Here is a 16,958-nt window from a genome sequence, read left to right on the forward strand (position 1 = left end):
GCGCCCACCGCCCGACAGTCACCGGCGAGCCCGCCCGGCAAAAGCCCCTCAGCCTCGGCCTCCTTCCTCAGCTGCCTCCCAAAGGGGCCCGAGCCGGGGCTGGGGCAGGCAGGGGGGCGTTGGGGCGGCTGTACCTTCCTCTGCAGAGGGGACAAGAGCAGGAGCCCAGCGCTTGCTGGACAGGCCAGGGAGCAGCGCGTCAGTGCTTGAGGGGTGAGTCCAGGCCCTGGGGATGGGACAATGCGGGTGACGCCAGGGCCCCGGGGCCGCGGGAGAAACCTTTGTTCTTGCCAAGGCGGCTGCAGGCTGGAGGCTTCGCGTTGCCGGGTCCGGGGCTGGGGGAGCCGGCGATTGCCGGCCCGAGACCCTGGCGGGCGGAGGTCTTTCCCAAGAGCTCCTTGAACACGGAGTCCATGGTCTGTGCCACGGCCTAGAGGAGAGAAGAGAAAGGGAGGGCATCTGTTGGGAGCCGCCCCACCTGCCCTGCCCGGTTTCTCTTCTGTCACTTTCGGCGTGGCCATCACAGCTGCCTCTGGGGACAACAATTCCTCAGCCCAGCCCTGAAGCGGGGACCCCTTCAGCCGAGGCCCAGATCTTCCCTCTTCCTCTCATACCCACTGTCTCCCTGGCCTCCCGGACGGTGCCCACCCGCACCCTACCCGGCCCTGCCGGCCACGCGCCTCCCCTGGGGTCTCCCAGCTGCCCTACCCCACCCTTACCCCTTGGCTCCGGCCCCTCGGGCATTTGCGTCTGTGTGGCCCAGCTCCCCGCCTTGCCCCCGGACTCCTAGGCCTGGCCACCGGGCCACAACTGGCACACAGCCAGTCCCCGCTCTCACCTTGTCTACCTCCACGTATCGCTCCGGGGAGGTGGGGACCAAGCAGTGCCGCCTGTGCCCAACGGGACCCCCGGGTGTGCCCAGAGGGGCCTCAGGTGGGGTGCATGGCTCTGGCCTGCAGGGGACGGACAGTGAGCCTGGCGGCACCTCCTCCCGTGCCAGGGCACGGCCAAGGCAGGGGGAACAGCGAGGCTGGCCCGGTGGGTCCCTCCTGCCCTCCTCTGGCGTCCCTCAGCCAGACGGCCCTCCCCCACCGGGCCCCTGTCCACGCGGCCACAGTCAGACCCCCGCCCTTTCTGACCGGGCGCGGCGCTCAGCTCCCCAACCGCAGTGCTCAGGCCGAGGTGAGCGAGGGGGGCCACCACGGCGAGTCCTCCCGAGGAACCACCTTTTCCTTGCTCACCGGTGGGCAAATTCTGTGGCCGGGAGGACGCCTGGACTGCTCAGCAGCTCCCCCGTAGCCTGTGGTCCCTGGCCGGCGGCTTGCTTCTCTGCACTGGGGTCAGAGAGACAACCTGTTGGGAGCGCCCATTCCGGGGGCAGGCCCCGGGGGGCCGGCGGGCTGGGGAAGCGGGGACTCGGGGCAGGGGACAAGCCGAAAAGCTGGCTGAGCGAGAGGCGGCCCACTCACCCCGCGGGCAGCGTGATGTACTTGTGCGGGATGAGTCCCCGGGTGCCCGCGCGCTCGCCCCGCCACCAGTCGCCCGAGGCCCGCTCGAGCAGCCGCAGCACATCCCCGCGCTGGAAGCTCAGCTCCTGGGCCGTGCGGCCCATGTAGGCAAAGCAGGCCACGGCCTCCACGGCCCCCTCCAGGTCTGGGGAGAAAAGGGGGTCCGAGCTGGGAGGCGGAGCGGGCGGGCGCCCAGGAGGCCGGGCCCTCCTCGTCTCGCAGCTCCCTCACTCACCGTCCTCCTGGGCCGGGGTCCCGGCTTCCAGCTCCGGCTCGTTCTCCCCTGCCAGGCCCTCCAAGTGGGCGTCCCTGAGGTCAGAGGGAGGCATCTGAGTAGGTGAGGGGGTTCCCCGGTGCTCGGCTCCCGAGCCAGGCCCGCCAAGAGCCTACCCCAGGCAGCTGGTAGAAGGCGGTGCCATGCACTTCTCATAGACGGGGCCGGGCAGCAGGCTCACGGGCGGGAAAACCCGCGACGGCTGCACGATGAGCGTCTGCACCAGCTGGTTCACCCGGCCTTGCAGGGCCACCAGGTCCTGCCCCGCGGGCACGGGCAGCAGTGTCGGCCCGAAGCACACGGCCAGGTTGTAGGGGTCCATCATGTTCTCGTCGCTGTACTGAGCCAGGCTGGGGAGCACACACGGGTCACGGGCAGGGAGCTCCCCGCCCGGTGTCCCCTGCACCCCCATGGGCAGCCCTCCTCGTCCCCTAAGGAGCACTCACTGGTTGAGGAAGGTGAAAAGGTAACGCAGGACCACCAGCACAGGTCTGGGCAGCCGGGCCAGCAGTTGGCTCACGAGCTCCACCCGCTCCGCCACGGCCTCCAGCTCTGTGGCCCAGGCCACCACCCGAGGAGAGGAGCGCGTGAGTGTGACCACGGCCACCGGAGAGCAGCCCCTGCCCCCCACCCCCCCAGCCGGCCTCAGGCCCCGGCCTCACCTGCAGAAGCCAGCAGGTCCCCGAACAGGTCCGGCGGGAAGAGCGGGGGGTCCAGGCTCCGGAAGTAGAGCTTCAGCACCCCAGCCACGGAGTCCAGGTCGTGGGCCGTACAGCCTTCCACCAGTGGGTCCTCCCCTGAGGGTGACCGAGGGAGCAGAAGGCCGATCGCAGCGGCTCTAGCTAGCCCCCACGCCCACCCCATCCTGCCGGTCCCTACCTCTCTCGAAAGCGTCGCGGATCTCTGAGACCCGGAGCTGGGCACCTGACACCCGGAAGATGCCCTCGTGCTGCAGGCCTGAGGGAGGATGAGAGCGGACGGGCGCTGAGTCCCGCCCCCCACCCCGCCAGGCTCCGGTGCCGGGTGCCGGGCGCCAGGCCGGCAGTAGGAGGGCCCGGGGTTGGCTTACCATTCAGGTTAATGAAGCGGACACAGCTCTCCACCACCAGGGGCACCGGCTGGCCTGAGCTCTGGGAACAGAGAGGGTGTTCACGTCACTGTCCCTCCTTGTCATCTGCTCATTGTATTTGCTCTTAACGATCCATTATGGCTATCGGCAACGACGTGTGGCACGCGGTTTGTGAGAGTCGCTCCCACGTGTCTGATATCCCTGGGGCCATTCTAGGCCTTACACTGTTTGCTGCTTAAAGTTGGCCAGTAAAAGTGCAACCAGATTCTCTACGTTGACCTGGAATCAGGTGACATTGCAAAACTCAAATTTGTTCACTTAAGTAGCCCCCTGCTTCTTTTCAATACGTACAAAGTGCGTCATCATGTCATAGAAAAGCCTAGTGCTATTTCTTCTTTTCAGGCCTTTCTCGCCTCCCTCGTTTCACTTTCTAGGGTCCCCAGTACCGTGCTAGCCAGAAGTGGGGCTTGTGGGCTCAACTCGTTGCGCATCCCCGCCCGAGGCTTTCTGTAGGTGGCCGGTACTAGTGAAAGATGTTCCCTTCCATCAGTGGAGGCCGGACAAGGCCCATCCAGGAAGGGACAGTTGACCGGTCATCGGCAATGGAGGACACGGGAGCCCCGGGCTGGACAGAAACCAACATGCGGGGGAGGGCCTGAGCACAGCTGCACTGTGAGGCAGGGCCAGTACCTGGATAAACTTCTCCATGTCTCCCCCGAAGAGTTTCTGGTTATACTGGGAGCTGGGGCGGGGCTGGCGGCTCTTCTGGAGTTTTCTCTGTGTGTACTGGGTCCTGGGGGGCAACGGAAGCTGGCTCGGAGGGGAGGGGGCATGGAGCACAGGATGTCCCGCCCCCTAGCCGAGGCAAACGGGGCCCTGGAGCCCGCGAGGTATTCCAGAACCCGATGGGCAAAGTGGAAACTTGAAGCCGCGGGACAATGCGCAGCAGAGGCGGGCCGCAAGGAGGCAGGGTGCGGACACTGAAGCCTGGCCCCCCGCGGCACAGCAACTCCTCCGAAGCAGCCCCGCGTGAAGCACTCACCGAGACGCCTCCCACTCCTCCTTGTCACCTGGGGACGAGAAAACATTGCTGTACGTCTTGGGCCAACAGGTCCTTAATGCACCGCACAGAGAAAGGGATGGCCCGAAGGTCAAGGGTGGTGGCCAGATAGGGGCCGGGACCCTTGCCCGGCTAGCCCCTGCATGCCGACCAACCTCTCCGGGCAGAGAGGAACGTGGGCTGGCTGGGGTTCCCGGGCAGGAGGGCTGAGGGCAGGTGCCACTCCTGGCCCTGGGGGTGGGGAGGAAGCAGCCAAGGGCCAGGATGGGGACCCACCTCGCTGAATGGCCTCCTGCAGTTTCTCATGCTTGGCCTGCAGCTTGGCGAGGATGCTTCGTCCACTCAGGTACTCCTGGAGCTTCTGGGAAGCCCCGAGAAGAGCCCAGAGTTGTAATCCCTGCTCCGGGCCCTTCCAGCGCCCTGCCCCTGCCCCTGCCCCTGCGCCCCCGGGGCCGCACCGTGATGTAGAAGGTCTCAGTCTCCTGCTGCTGGCCCCGCCTCCGGCCAGCCTGCCGAGAACCCGGATCTGAGCTGGTGGACTTGAGGGACTCGGTGGAGGGGCTGGCTTGGAAAGAGTCAAGCACGTCCCCGTCTTCCGACGCCACCACCTCCAGTAAGGCCTGCAGCGTGGCCTTCAGAGTCTTGCTCACCTAAGGAGGGGACGGCACCAGGGGAGGAAGCAATGGGGCACAACCGAGGGACAGGAAGTCCAAGTCAGAAGGGAAGGGGAGGGCAGGCCATGGCCACCTGGCTCCACGTCTTCAGTCCCGAGTCCCCGCAGGAGCGTGCATACCTCCTCCGTCTCGATGGTCTGTCGGTCCAGGCGGCTCTGGATATTCTGGGCCCTGGGCAGGATCTCGTCCCGCAGTTCTATTTCCACCTGGATCTCAGCCACCTGTGTGGGGCAGCGTCCAGGGCACTGAGGGCTGAGCCTGGGGACAGAAAGCTCAGACGTGGAAGTGGGGCTGGGCAGTGGGCGCCAGGGAGGCATGCACGTTTCCTCTGCCTCGGCGGCTGCTGTCCAGAACCACCGATCCGCGCGCCATGATACACCCGCTCCGGAAGACGCTAAGGGCCCCTCCCCAAGAGACAGGAGCACGCATGTGTGAAGACGCTGGGGGCAGCACTCCTCGTAACAGCCCCCAGACAGGAGCAGCCCGAGCATGTACCAGCAGATGAAAGGGTAAGCAAGTGTGTCACATCCGTACAGTGTAATGTCACTCAAGCCACCAAAACGAACGATGTCCTGGCTGCCCCACGCTATGATGCAGGTGAGCCCGGAAGACATTCTGCTAAGTGAAAGAAGCCAGACAGAAAAGGCACATGTCGTATGCTTCCGTGTACATACAATTCCAGAAGAGGCAAATCCACAGAGACAGAAAGCAGATGAGCGAGGGGCGCCTGGATGGCTCAGTCGGTTGAGCGTCCGACTCTTGATTTCAGCTCAGGTCACGATCTCACAGTTTGCGAGTTCGAGCCCCGTGTCGGGCTCTGCACTGGCGGTACAGACCTGCTTGGGATTCTCTCTCCCCCTCTTTCTGCCCCTACCCTCTCTCTTGCATACTCTCTCTCCCAAAAATAAATAAACATTAAAAAAAAAAACACATCATAAAGAGAATGGAAAGTTACACAGTGAGATGAGTGGGTGCCAGGGACTGGGGAGTGACTGCTTAATGGGTCCAAGGTTTCTTTTTAGGGGTGAACGTGTTTTGGAAGGAGATAGTGGTGATGGTTGCGTAACTCTGCATATATTCTAGAACCCACTGAATTGCACACTTTAAATGGGTAGATGACATGGTATGTGGCTCATACCTCAATAAAGCAGTTCATTATTTATTTAAGTTTATTTATTTTGAGACAGGGCAGTGGGGAGCAGAGAGAGAGGGAGACAGAGAGAATGTCAGGCAATCCTCTGCACTGTCAGTACTGAGCCCGATGAGGGGCTCAAAGTCATGAGCCATGAGATCGTGACCTGAGCCGAAGTCGGATGCTCAACCAACTGAGCCACCCAGGCGCCCCCTGGAAGAGATTTGCACACTTGTGTTCACCGCAGGAGGACTCACAGCAACCAAAAGGAGGAACCAACCCAAGTGTCTATCAACGGATGAATTGATAAGCAAAATGTGATCTGTCCACAGAGTATAACATTATTCAGCCTTAAAAAGAAAGGAGGGGCTCAGTCCTGGGTGGCTCAGTCCGTTAAGCGTCCGACTTTGGCTCAGGTCATGATCTCACCGTTCGTGAGTTCGAGCCCCGCGTCAGGCTTGGTGCTGACAGCTCAGAGCCTGAAGGCTGCTTCAGATTCTGTATCTCCCTCTCTCTGTTCCTCCCCTGCTTGCACTCTGTCTCTCTCTCTCTCTCAAAAATAAAGATTAAAAAAAAATTAAAAAAGAAAAAAAAAGAAAGGAGATCCTAGGTGGCTCAGTCGGTTAAGCACCAGGCTCTTGATTTTGGCTTAGGTCACGATCGCACAGTTCATGGGATCGAGCCCCAAATCGTACTCTGCAGAGACAACACAGAGCCTCCTTGGGATTCTCGGCCTCTCTCTCTCTGCCCCTCCCCAGCTCGAGCTCTTTCTCTCTCTCTCAAAATAAACAGAAAGAAAGAAAGAAAGAAAGAAAGAAAGAAAGAAAGAAAGAAAGGTGGGGCACCTGAGTGGTTCAGTCAGTTGGGCATCCTACTTGGGCTCAGGTCATGATCTCATGGTTCATGAGTTCAGGCCCCATATTGGACTCACTGCTGACAATGCAGAGTTCGCTTCAGATCCTCTGTTCCCCTCTCTCTGCTCCTCCCCCGCTTGTGCTCTCTCTCAAAAAAAAAAGGAAGGAGTTGCTGTCACAGGCTACAACATGGATGAACCTTGAGGACACTATGCTGAATGAAACCAGCAAGTCACAATAGACAAATACAGTATGATTTCACTTGTGTGAGTGATCTAGAGTAGTCTAGATCTAGACCTAAATTCACAGAGACAGGAAGTAGGATGGTGGGCGCGGAGGGGGGGTTGGGGAAGGGGGAGTTAGTGTCTAATCAGGACAGAGTGTGGTTTGGGAAGATGGAAAAGTTCTGGAGACATGAGTTCCAGCCTCACATTGGGTGTAGAAATTATTTAAAAATACACACACACACACACACACATTTAAAGTGGTAAATTTCATGTATATTTTACCATAAAAATAAAATTTAAAAAGTCTATTCAGGCCCTAGGGAACACTGACGTTAGAAGACCCTCGCTCAAACCCACACAATTAGCAGCAAACTAGAGATCTGCCCTCTAGAAAGGATAAATCAGAGGGATTCTGGACTTAGGGACAGTAGTCACAGCCAAAGAAGGGGACAAAACTTCCTAGTGATGAGAAAGAATAAAGCAGCCACTGCCATCTGGAGCTGCCCAGATGGGACTGGGTGTTATCCTACTGAACATAAGGAATGTCACAGAGCATCAACATCACACAAGGTCACTCTGTGACCACGATAGGGGAAGACCAAAGCAAGACCACCCCATAATGACATGTGAGGGCAGACCAAAACAAGAACTCTGTCCCAGCCACAAAAATGGCCAAACCTCCCTCTGTTTGGGCTACTACGAGTAACGGCTGCCTTCGTGTCCCTTCATCCCCTACCCCACCCCCACCTCTTGCCTCCCAGATAAGATTTATGAACACATCCAATCAGAGTTACCCCTGCTTCCTCACAGTATCTAGGCCAGAGCCGAGTCCCTCCCCCAAATCCCCTAAACTCAGCCCCAGTCTTACTGACCCTTTCTAGCACCCTCTTACCAGGACACTCGCCAACTCCCCACCATGGGGGTCTCCCTCAAAGTAATGGTCTGAGTCCCTGAGGGGAAGCCCTCTGTTGACAAGCTCTGTTTGTGCACATCACATATCTTTAAAAAAATTTTTTTGTTATTATTTATTTTTGAGAGAGTGCAGGTCGGGGAGGGGCAGAGAAAGAGGCAGACAGAATCCCAAGCAGGCCCCAAGCTGTCGGCACAGAACGCACCTCAGGGCTTGAACTCACGAACCGTGAGATCATGACTCGAGCTGAAACCAAGAGTGGACGCTTAACCCACTGAGCATGTCAACTACCTAATCCACCTCTCAGCGCTTCCTCTTAAATATGAACTGATGGCCAAGAATTGCCAGCCATTTGAGGGAAGCTCTAAAATGAAAGAGAAAGATGAAAGCAAGCTTTTTTAAAAACTGCAAGAACAAAGAAAATGCAGGGAGCAGAGAAAAATGTCAAGAAAACAAAAATGAACATTTCAGAATGATCGGACATGATATTATATCCGTGAAACAAGAACAAAGGGTTATTTTAAATTGGAATTTGGACAACAAAACAGAACTCTTAGAAACAAAAACTGTGAAAGTAAATTGTTTTAAAAAGTCAACGAGGGGTTGAAGAAATCACTAAGGAAGCAGAATTAAAAGGAATAGAGGTTGGGGAATAGGAAAGAGAAAAGATAAGAAAATTAGAGAACCAACCCATGGAGTCCAGCAACCAGTTACAAGAATTCCTGAAAGTGAGAGAAAAGTTAAGAAGTTAAGTTAAAAAGTTAAGTTAAAAGTTAAGAAGTTAAGTTAAAAAGTTAAGAAGAGGAAGTGATCGAAGGGATAATATGAGCCCCAAACCTAAGGACACACGATTTTACAGTGACAGCACCCAGCAGTTGTCCAGCATGGAGAAGGAAATAGGATCCCCGAAGAACATCATTGTACAATTTTACAAGGGGGGAAGAGACTCCTAAAAGCTTCGGGGAGAAAACTTGCAGGTCACACACAAGTATCAGAAATCATAATGGCATTGGGTTTCTCACCTAAGCACTGAAATCCTAGAGCGATGCCCTTACCAGTCTAAGGGAAAAATTATTTTCAACTCTGAATTCTATATCCAGCTAAACTACCAATCGATTTCAAGGATAGAATCCAGGCATTTTCAGACAAGCAGAGTCACAGATTGCCCGCGGGGGCGGGGGGTGGGAGGCGGAGGAGGGCAGAGGGTGAGGAGAGGGTGGCGGGGCTGAGCACTAGCCGGCCCTGGGAGGAAGTCGGTAGAAAAGCAACTAGCAGGCTGCTGTGAAGTTGAACACAGGGAGGGCAGCCCCAGAAGCAACAGCCAGAACACTGGGAGGTGGCTGTTTCTGGGGAGTGGAATCGGGAACAGAAAGGGTGAGTCAGAGAACTGCTATGTGGCATCGTAAGCCTTGAGTAACATTTGACTTTTTCAACTGTGACTCGGGTCAAAATACAGAGTAAAAAGCTAACAGCTCCGTGTAACCCCAGGCCATTCAGTGCCCTCCAAGATAAACTGGTAGAGGAAAAAATAGCTCAGAGACCAATGAAAAGACGCTAGCTATATTCTACCGCTGCTTTGGTTCATTTCCCCTCAACCTTGAATTACAAAATGTCAAAGCATGCAGAACATTTGGAAGAGGAGTATATGGACAGCCATATACCCACCTAGTACCTGCGTCAACCTGGTGATCTTTTTGCTGTGTTTGTCCTGGTGGGGACGTGTGCGTTCATTGGCTGAACTGCAGAAGTGAGCGGCACAAGTTTGCTCGCTTCAAACGCAAGTGGCCAAACTTACAGGGAGCCTCGTTTGCCTCGAGGACATTGAATGAGGGCTGAGCAATCAGCTGCGTGCAGGAGTTGCGACTCCCGAGCCAAGTGGAACTCATTTGACTGGACCACTGTGACAACAGAGACCAGAGAGCACAGAGCCCTTTGCCTCGCTGCTTGGCACATGAGGGGCAGGCGCCATGACCCTCACCTCATCTCCCTCGTGGGGCTGGTAGTCGAAGCGCAGCGGGGGACAGAAGGCGACTGCGTGCACCTCCAGAACCTTGGCCTTGTCCCCTGGAGGATCTAGGGCCTCCACCGCCTCTTCCAGGCTGCCGAGACCCTGCATCTGGGAGGCCTGGGTGCGGGTCTCGGCAGCCGTGTAGCTCCGGAGCACCTGGCCCAGGGCTAAGTGGAATCCTGTGTCACAGCACTGGGGAGGAAGCCAGAACGCGGCTCAGGGTGGGCCCCGGGGCACGGGGCACCGGGCGCAGCCTGCTCGCCTGGCACTCACATCCATGAGATCCAAGACGTCGTGCAAGTAGTAGTTGCTGACGGCAGCATTGACGCTGGCCAGGCTGAGCAGGTACTCGTTGCGAGCCTTCGTGCACTTGACTTTATGCTCCAAGAACTTGGCCTGACGCTGCTCAAGACCGCACAAGTACACCAGGGTCACCTACTCGGCCAGCCGGCCCCCATCTCAGGCCTTCCCTGGGATCTCCACCTCCACACCCCGTCTGCGTGCGGACCTCTGCCCCTGATGTCCCACAGGGCCCTCAAATGAACGGCCCAGAAGTCGCAATGTCCTCCCCTGCCCCACCCTGCGATGCATGAACTCGGGCCGGCAACCCCAGGTGCGCCTCAGCTTCTCCTGGCTCGGGGCCTCCCCATCCTTTCAGGGGCCACCTCAAACCCTCTCTCCCCGCACGCTGGCCAATCACCCATGCCACGCGTCCTCTCGCCCCTCTGCAACCTGCTGGCACCGTGCGAGGCCGGGTGGCTGGGTGGGCAGACAGCCTCGGGAGCACCAAAGCTCTCTTGACTCCAGCTGGGTAGGGGAGAGCTGGGAGCACGGGGCAGACTGTTCTCCTGCCCCCGCGTCTACCACCCCAGCTTGAGGAGCCGTCCAAAGCCAGGAGAGCTGACCGGAGCTCCGTGGCTGTCCTCTCCCCAGCCCGATGTTCCCCATCCACGCACCACCTCCCGGCAGGCCCCAGTGAGGGCCAGGGACTCGCAGGAACAAAGGCCAGAACCGGAGCCTTCGAAGACGGGCACCCTCCAGGCCCACCTTTTCCACCAGCCGCCCTCCCTTCTTGAGGGAGCTCTTGCGGACAGGGCCCGCCTCATTGGTGGCCGCGGCGGCGGTGGTGCGGCCCGCCCGCTTCTCCTCTTGCCGCTCAGCCTCCCGGAGCTTGGCCTCAGCATTGACGCTCTCCATGTGGTACACGTGGTACGTCTTCTTGGCCTGCGGGGAGGAGCGAGGCCAAGCCGCCCTGCTGAAGGCCACGGCCACAGCCAGGCCGTCCCGTCCTCCGCCCCCCGCCCCGGGCCATCTGGGATTCAGACCCGGGAGGTAGCCAATCCCACAAGAGCGCTCAGCCTAACCACCCTGTGCCCAAAGCAGAGAGAGAGGGCTGTGCTCGCAGTCCCCAAACCCCAGGTCTGTCCCGGGCTCTCGATCCTCTGATCCTTGAGCCCGGCTTGGGGAGATGTGATATGATGGCTTCCCTGCGCCGGGGGGCGGGCCCTGCCCTGTCCTCACCGTCTGAAGCTCCGACACCACCTCCAGGAGCTCCTCCTGCAGCTGCTGCTCCAGATCCTTGGTCTGAGGACGAGAGTGTGACCACAGCACTGCCCCCGCACAGCAGCTGCAGACCCGGGGGCGGGGGGGGGGGGGGGGGGGGGGCGGGTGGTGCTGACAGCAGCACTCAAGACTCAAGGCTCCACCCACCCGGCTCCCTGGGCCTGGCGCCCACCTGGCCCCGCCCCGCCTAGACCCTGAGGCCGTCCACACCTCCCTTGCCGCGTGCCGCCTGGGGCGAAGGCCTTACCTTCTTGACTATGCGCCCCACATCCTCTGCGATGTGACTCAGGCGCTGGGCCAGGGGCCCGGCCAGCACCTCGCTGAGGGTGGCGCTCTCCCGGCTCTGCTGCCGCGTATGCTGCAGCAACACGGCCCAGCAGTGCAGGGGCGAGAGCAGGGACGGCTCCTTCCTGGGGCAGAGGGGCACTCAGACCGGGAGCGGGGGAGGCGGGCTTCGGGCTCTACTGTGGCCACCCCACCCCGCGAGTACCCACCGGAAGCTTTGGTGCTCCCGGCCGCTGCCCCCCAGGCGGCCGCCTCGGCTGGAGAAGCGCTCGGCCAGTTTGTCCAGGCCCCGGGAGTACTCCAGCTCCACCTCGGCGCGCCGCCGCATGAACTCGGCTAGCTCCTGCAGCAGGTCCCGCCGCAGCTCGCCCTGCAGCTCCAGGCAGCGCAGCTGCTCGCTCAGCTGCCAGCGCATCTCTGCGAGGGACCGTGGCTCAGGCCCGGCCACGGCCTGAGCGCCTCCCCCCCACCCCCCGCGCCGTGGTTGCCCCCCAGACGGAGGAGGGGAAGGACACTGGCCCCCCCCCCGGGGGGGGGGCACGCCGGGCTCAGGGCAGTCCGGGGTGGGGAGGGGGAAGGGGCCTCTGGGCTAAGGCTAAAGGGAACCGGCCAGGCCCAAGCAGTTGAAGAACAGGAAGGCTGTTGCGGGGAGACGGGCAGCGGGGCCGATCCGGGGTGGTGGGAACCTGTCACGACGGTGGGAACCCAGAGCTGCCCCAGTGCCATCTGGCCCTGTCCCTAGCCAGGTGCCTTTCAACTGGGCTTCTCGTCACTCCGTGGTTCCTGGAAAGCCCCTGAGCTGTGTGTCCTGCCACTTCCTGCCCTTCGGGAGCCCAGGACCCCAGGCAGGGTGGCGGCCGCGCAGGGGCAAGGCTGCCGTGGCGCTCTGCCTAACCTGCGGCGAACTTGTGGCCACCAGTGGCCTCAGTGGCCGGGAAGCGTGCCCTTGGCCCCCCACGGGGAAAGGGCAGCCCCCTCGGCGGGGCCAATGGCCAGAGCAAGCTGGCTGGGGCTGACAAGGGAAAGGGACTGAGGGAGTTGGCCTGCTTTCGGTCTCCAGTTTCCACCCCCCGGCACCCACCCACAGGGCACCCCACCCCCACCTCCTGGCAGAGGCGCCACGCCCAGGGCCCCCACACCGCTGGCTTTTGACACCTTATCGCGGGCTTGATTTGGCAACACTGCTCTCCCCACGAAAGCAAAGAACCGCCTGAATGACACACTTAACCTGCTACAAACACCTTCTGCCACCCACCGGGCGCCCGGGTGGGCATGGGGGCTCCCGGGTCACAAGTCCCGGCCCGGGCTTCGGGCAAAAGGGTCGCCCACTTATTTATCTCCGTCCGTGTGCCCAGGGAGGGACATTAATTGATTTCGCCATTCCACAGAACGTTGATTACATACCCAGTCTGTGCCAGGCATGTTCCAGACGCGGAGACAGTGTGACAGAGGGCTGACCAAGTGCTTGCCCTCACAAAGCCAGGATGGGAAAGGGGGTGCAGATCACAAGGGGCCACACACATACTAGAACGTCCAGGAGCACAGGGTGCTGAGGAGGCAAACCCAGCAAGGTGAGAGCAGAGCTGGAGGTGAGGGCGGGAAGGGGTCCTTCTAGAGGGGGGCCAGGAGCTGAAGGAGGTCACACAGGGGGCGTGGGCCGTTGGAACCAGTGTGGCTGGAGCAAGCCGTGGGCACACGCAGATGGCACAGGGCCCGTGGTCAGGGAAGGACTTCCAGCCAGTCACCGAGAGAGAGAGGAGACACAGCAGCCGAGCACCACGGTCCGGCTCCCCCCTGGGCTGCCATGGGGAGGCCAGGCAGAGGTCAGGTCACCTCTCCGGTGGCAGAGAGAAAGTGCCCAGCTCCGGTGGCAGCTCCAGAGCCGCGCTAGGCAGAAGACAGCGAGGCCTCAGACCAGGGAGCAGGTGAGGGAGGAGGTGAGAAGCAGCAGGGGCCCATGTCCACTGAAGAAACTGCCCTGCAAACCGCTCAGCGCCTGTCCTTGCATTTGTGTCCTGCCAGTGACTTCCCAGGGGCCGTGGGTGTGGCGCCGCCTCCGTGGGTACCGCTTGCCGGCATCCCCATCTCCTTGTCTGCTCTCCCTTTAGAGAAGGTGTCTTTCTTTCTTTCTTTCTTTCTTTCTTTCTTTCTTTCTTTCTTTCTTTCTTTCTTTCTTTCTTTTAATTTTTATTTATTTGAGAGAGAGAGAGAACGAGCAGGGAAGGAGCAGAGAGAGAGGGAGACCCAGAGTCCGAAGCAGGCTCCAGGCTCCGAGCTGTCGGCACAGAGCCCGACGCGGGGCTCGAACCCACGAACCAAGAGATCATGACCTGAGCCGAAGTCAGATGGTGGGGGGTGCTTCCTGACAGGAAAGCCGCTGCAGAGCAGGGCAGGGCTGAGTGACCCAATCCGCTCACACCCTCTGAGGCCGGGCTCCAGCGGCTGGCTCTCCGCTCCAGGCGCCAGGGGGAGCGGGGCCTATGCCACCTGCAATCTGGGGATTCGTCACCGAATCAGGGCAACATTTTTGAGATCAAAGTGAATCTCATTTCATTCCAAGAAAGATCTGAAATGTCCCCACTCACCTCACCTTCCTCTGCTGTCTGCCCCGCCCTCCCAGAGCACCGGGTCCCTGGAGACCAATTACAACCGAACAGTGCTGAACAAAACAGCACGCCAGCCAGTTTCATTTTTTCTTCAGGGCAGCCGTGCCTCGGTTAGATACGCTGGCTGTGTCGAGTAGACTGAGCATCACCTGAACGCGGCGAGCTGGTGCCCAGTCCCCCGCCTCGGCCGGCACTCTCCAGCTCTCAGATCTCAGCTCAAATGCACTCATCATCAACCCTTTCCCGACCTCCTCCCAATCTAGCTCTGGCCCTCCTCCCACCCCCTTCCTCCACCTCTGCGCTCTCCCCTTTTAGAGTGGCCAGCATCATTCTGGAACCTAATCCAGCATCATTCTGGAACCTAATCGTGTTAGAGGACCTTTGCTGTCTGAGGGCAGGGACCGGTTCCCTTTTGCTCAGCGCTGTATTCCCCGGGCCTGGGACAGAAAAGCTGCGTGCAAAACAGCTGTGGAAAGGAAGGATGGAATCCACATAGGCCTGAATTGCAGAGCTGAGCCTCAGGCCCCACCAGCACTTCCTGTGAGCAAGGCATACGGTCTCACTTCTGCTGACCGAAACCACGACTGTGCTGACCTTTCACAATTTAGGGTGTCAAGACAGTGATCCTGTTTTTTTTTTTCAGCATGGTAAAAAGTTTTTTTGGGGGGAGGATGGGTTTACAAGCTAAAGTCACTGGAGGCCTTGCTCAAATTCCCAATTTTTCAGTGTGAATTAACTGACCCATATTTGCTGACTGAAGAGTTTCCAAAGCCCTTCAGCCTCCTGACGTTTTGGGGAAACGGGTTGGGGGGTCATTCTCTCCACCTGCAGAGCTGGCACGCCCTGCAAAGTCACCTCAAGTTGGCTCCGGGCAGCAGGAGCTACCAGAGGGGAGGACCCAGGCACACTTTGGCGGAAACTGCTCGCATTGGTTAATTATGGTGGAACCTGCATCTCTGGGTTGGAAGGAATTTCAAAGGTCATCTCCGTGTCCCTCGGAGGAACCGTGACCGTGTGCAAGGCACTTCTCCCTGAGGTTCGGTTTCCTTCGTCGGGAAAACAGAGCAATTGAGAGTCATATATGGAGGGTCACACGTCTGAAGACACGGGGAAATTTTAGGGCCCCAACTGTTGGCACTTGGATGCTACCTGCTTTCCTTCGCAAGAGTCACAGTGCCCTGAGTAAGACCGACAGCAAATTTGCAAAGCTGATTTGCATGAGATTTGCACAAAGTGTTTCTCAGAACCCAAGGAGGTCTACCCCCAGAAGGCTTCGAAGCTGGCCCCGCTGTATCTCTAAGTGCCGGTTTCATCCTCAGACAGCGACCCTCAACTCTGAGCCTCCTCGGTGCCCACCAGAGGGCCAAAAACTGGTTTCAAGGCAAAGCCATCACTACTCCAGCCACCTAGGCACGCAGACTCCCTTACCTCGGCCTCCCCAGCAAACCTGAGGTGTTCGATTTCACTGTGGCTAGAATGCCACTTTCAAGGGGGCCCCCTTCCCTCCTCGGGCTCCTTGGGTGAGGTGCAGGGGGACCCAAGGAGGGCAGAGCGACCAAAGGAAGGGAGGGAAGAAGGAAGGGGGAACAGCCCGCGGTTGAGGCCAAGGGGAGGCGGAGAGGCGGGCAAGAGGCTCGGGCTCCCTCCCTCAACCCCCTCCGGAGGTCGCGGGGGGCTGGGGGGGGGGCGGGGAGCGGAGCAGCGGGCCCTGGGCCAGCGGCGGGACTTTTCCGGGTCTCCGCAAGGGAACCGGGCCGGCAGCGCCCAGCGCCCTCTCACCTTTGACTTGCGCCTCATACTCGGCCTGCGGCCCCCGCTCCCGGCGCAGCTTCCCATGCGCGGCCATGGCTTCCGGGCGGCCGCGCCGTCGAGCCCCGCTGCTCCCACGCGGCCGCGAGAGGCCGGGCGCCGGGACCTGGGGCTCTACAGCCAGCACCCTGCTCTGGCTCCGCCCCGCCCCTCCCCCCCCCACGGCTCCCGGGGCGGGGCGCCCCCCTCCCCTGCCTGGCGCCACCCGCGAGGGGTTCCTGCCTGGCAGGGTCCCGCTACGGCTGGACCTTGCTGCCCCCTCGTGCTGAGCGCTGGGCACACACCTGGGCTGCCCGTGCCCAATGCTCAGCTGCCAGGCAGCCAGGGCCAGTGTGAGGGCCTCAACGTTCCAGGAAGCTGGCAGCCCCCAGAAGCTGTCTGCTCACCGTGGCCCAACCACACCCTTCACAGCACGGCCCCGGGGCCTTCAATGCCGGTGGGCAGCGCTACCGTGGCTGCTCCGGGCCCTGGACGCCCCTGGGTCACCTGCTTCCTCCAGACTCCCAGGACATCAGATGGGACCTACCCATCTCCACTGCCAGCCCTGAGAGATAAGTGCATGCCCGGAGAGGCTGGTGGGAAGTTCCCAGGGTGGATGCGGAAGAAAGTCAGCGCCAGAGAACAGAACCTCGGCCATTGTTCCCTCGGGCCCCCGCCCCCCTTGTTTTGAGGAGAGCAGGGTTTGGCTAAGGTTCCCCTTCTGCTCAACCCCGTAGGGAGGAACAAGCCTCATTTCCCCATAGGTAGTTACCACTTCCTACCACTTCCTGCTGCCGGAAGACACTCTTGTGCGTCCCCCACCCCAGCTTGCACCTGCCCTGTTTTAGGCTTGGGGCTGGCGGGGTTCAGCCGTCCTCTTCCCCCCTCAGAGCAAGGCCTTAGCAAGCCTGAGGGCAAATCTTGGGGCCTCCCTTCTCCGGGAGTACTGGAGTTTCCCTCTACCCCTCTCTACCAACTGGAAGCCCAAGGGCAACAGAGT

General features: G+C 60.0%; 1 protein-coding gene across 1 annotated transcript; it reads right to left on the reverse strand.

Moving 5' to 3' along the window:
• Positions 1-45: 45 nt before the first annotated feature.
• On the reverse strand, positions 46-16,113 carry ARHGAP4 (Rho GTPase activating protein 4). The gene is made up of 22 exons (XM_027053230.2): positions 15,950-16,113; positions 11,774-11,981; positions 11,527-11,689; positions 11,238-11,300; positions 10,764-10,940; positions 9,990-10,118; positions 9,687-9,908; positions 4,705-4,806; positions 4,370-4,561; positions 4,188-4,272; positions 3,894-3,921; positions 3,542-3,644; positions 2,852-2,912; positions 2,662-2,739; positions 2,445-2,579; positions 2,229-2,334; positions 1,899-2,132; positions 1,744-1,817; positions 1,470-1,653; positions 1,242-1,334; positions 839-953; positions 46-430 (listed from the first exon to the last, which is right to left on the reverse strand). Exons 1-22 carry the CDS (start codon positions 16,014-16,016, stop codon positions 200-202), a joined length of 2,850 nt encoding a protein of 949 aa, XP_026909031.1. The 5' UTR covers positions 16,017-16,113; the 3' UTR covers positions 46-199.
• Positions 16,114-16,958: the final 845 nt, after the last annotated feature.

This window comes from Acinonyx jubatus, chromosome X, assembly GCF_027475565.1.
Source record: "Acinonyx jubatus isolate Ajub_Pintada_27869175 chromosome X, VMU_Ajub_asm_v1.0, whole genome shotgun sequence".
NCBI lineage: Eukaryota > Metazoa > Chordata > Mammalia > Carnivora > Felidae > Acinonyx > Acinonyx jubatus.